This window comes from Buceros rhinoceros, unplaced genomic scaffold, assembly GCF_000710305.1.
Source record: "Buceros rhinoceros silvestris isolate BGI_N320 unplaced genomic scaffold, ASM71030v1 scaffold32165, whole genome shotgun sequence".
Classification (NCBI taxonomy): Eukaryota; Metazoa; Chordata; class Aves; order Bucerotiformes; family Bucerotidae; genus Buceros; species Buceros rhinoceros.
The window spans coordinates 22,136-24,001 of NW_010412877.1; the positions used below are offsets into that span (position 1 = coordinate 22,136).

Below are 1,866 nucleotides of genomic sequence, written 5' to 3' on the forward strand. Positions count from 1 at the left end.
GCTCCCGCGGTTTTTCGCCCCGGCTTTTGGGAAGAGGCAGCAGACTGTCTGAGCTCATCGCCTGCGTAATGCCCCGAGCTCCACGTGCGTTTGAGGAGGACGCTGGAGCGCTGCAGGTGCAGAGCAGCTGCTTCATTCCAGCGTAGCTGGAGACGAGGATGATGCGAGATAAATGCAGCCACCGAGGCGGCAGTGGGGGTTCGGGCCAGTTGATGAGGGTTTTGTTAGACTGAACCCAAACGATGTGTTCAGGGCTAGATTTCATTGGGAATATAAACCTTTGATGGCAAAGAACTGACTCTAAACTTTGGTGGTTTAGAAACCACCAGGTAAGAGGCACGGTCTGTTCGGAAAAGGCCAGTGTTGAGCGTTTCTAGACCCTGAAAGATTTGGGTGAAAGATTTGAGAACTCTGTTGAAAACGACACAGACTCTATTAGAAAGGGGTGGAGAGGTGGGAGCGAGGCCAGGCTGTGATGGAACACCCACAGAAGAGCAATGATTTCCTCATGCCCTACAGATATTCCTGATGAAAACAATAAACCCTCAAAGAAAACCACCCCACACCCATTTTTCCGCCCCTGAGCGGCTCATCTCCGGCTCCTGGTCCCGCCCTACCTTTGCCTTCTCGAAGTCCAGGTCCTTGCCAATGGTCGTTAGCAGGCGGCAAAGGCACTCAAGGGACTCCTCGTCGTGGTTCTTCAGCAGCTTCACCACGCAGTCATGCATGATGGCTTCCGTCAGCATCTTCAGCTTGAAGAGCTCGCCAATGAATTTTATATTCCCGATGGATCTCCGTCGGGCTTTGTCCTTGGCCTCTTCCAGCTCGTCGTGGAGCCGCGTCTTCTCCTCTGGCTGTAGAACAGAAAAACGGCTCTAAAGAACCACGTTCACAGAGCACAGACCTCTTCAAAAGACCCCTTTTATGCGCAGAATTCCTGTTGTCTCTGTTTACTCTTGTTCTGCTACAAACCAGAAAGAGGCCGGTCTGAACCCGCTAATCAAGGCAAATATTTTTTATTATTCTGAGCCACAGCGACGGAACGAAACTCTCAGCTCCAGAACTCCCCCCAGCTCGCCCGCCGTCTTCAAAAGGGATCGTTTTCAGAGGGAGCTCGGAGGATTTATGAGGGGAAAATACCACTTACAGTGGTAGCAGCTTCAAGCTCTTTCTGCTTCTTTTCAAAGACGTCGTCGTCAGCCTTGTCCTTTTCAAACTCCTTCTGGCAGCGATTTAACAGCAACTTGCGGAAATTCACAGTGCTCCCAGGTTTGTCTGCCATGGGCACCTTCAGCTGCAGGAGGAGAAGGGAAACATCAGCAGAAACAGGGCTGAACCCCGCATATGAGCGGGGATGCCTACCGGCCACCCGCTCCGTTCTATTACACCCTTTGGATGGGTGACTCCAGCCCACAAGCATCAGCCGAGCGTTGCGTCACCCCTTCCAGCGGAGTTTTACATTTCAGGGGTAAGGTGCCACTCAGAACCTGGCAGGCACCACCTCTGCCCACAGACTGAGCACGTCGCCCGCCTCAGGACCCTTCATAAAGACGCTGGGCTTAAAGCCGCTCCCGTTACGGGCTGAGGACTCTGGAGCCGAGCTCCTCTGTTGCACGTCATGAAGGACCAGGGCAAGAAGAGGCTTATTTTGTCCCAAATTCACCACCTGAAAATTACTGGCCAAAGCCTGGCTCAGCACCCCATGGAAACGAGGGTGAAACCGGACCTCCCAGAGGTCACTCGTAGCACCGTGCGAGCAGGAGGAGCACAGCGTCCTCAGCCAAACACCCTCTCACGGCCCACGAGCGCGCAAGGAGAAATCCATCACGTGGGTTATCTTTACTCATGTTCAGAAATGACGACTGA

At 53.3% G+C, this 1,866-nt stretch overlaps 1 protein-coding gene across 1 annotated transcript in view; it reads right to left on the reverse strand.

Moving 5' to 3' along the window:
* The window catches only part of EIF4G3 (eukaryotic translation initiation factor 4 gamma, 3), a gene marked incomplete at its 5' end in the record, with an annotated part of 27,495 nt that overhangs the window by 21,535 nt on the left and 4,094 nt on the right, over positions 1–1,866 (reverse strand). The window contains 2 exons of the mRNA XM_010136552.1: positions 618–854; positions 1,148–1,294. Of these exons, the coding sequence (XP_010134854.1) occupies positions 618–854; positions 1,148–1,294 (384 nt within the window). The remainder of the gene's footprint in view (positions 1–617; positions 855–1,147; positions 1,295–1,866) is intronic.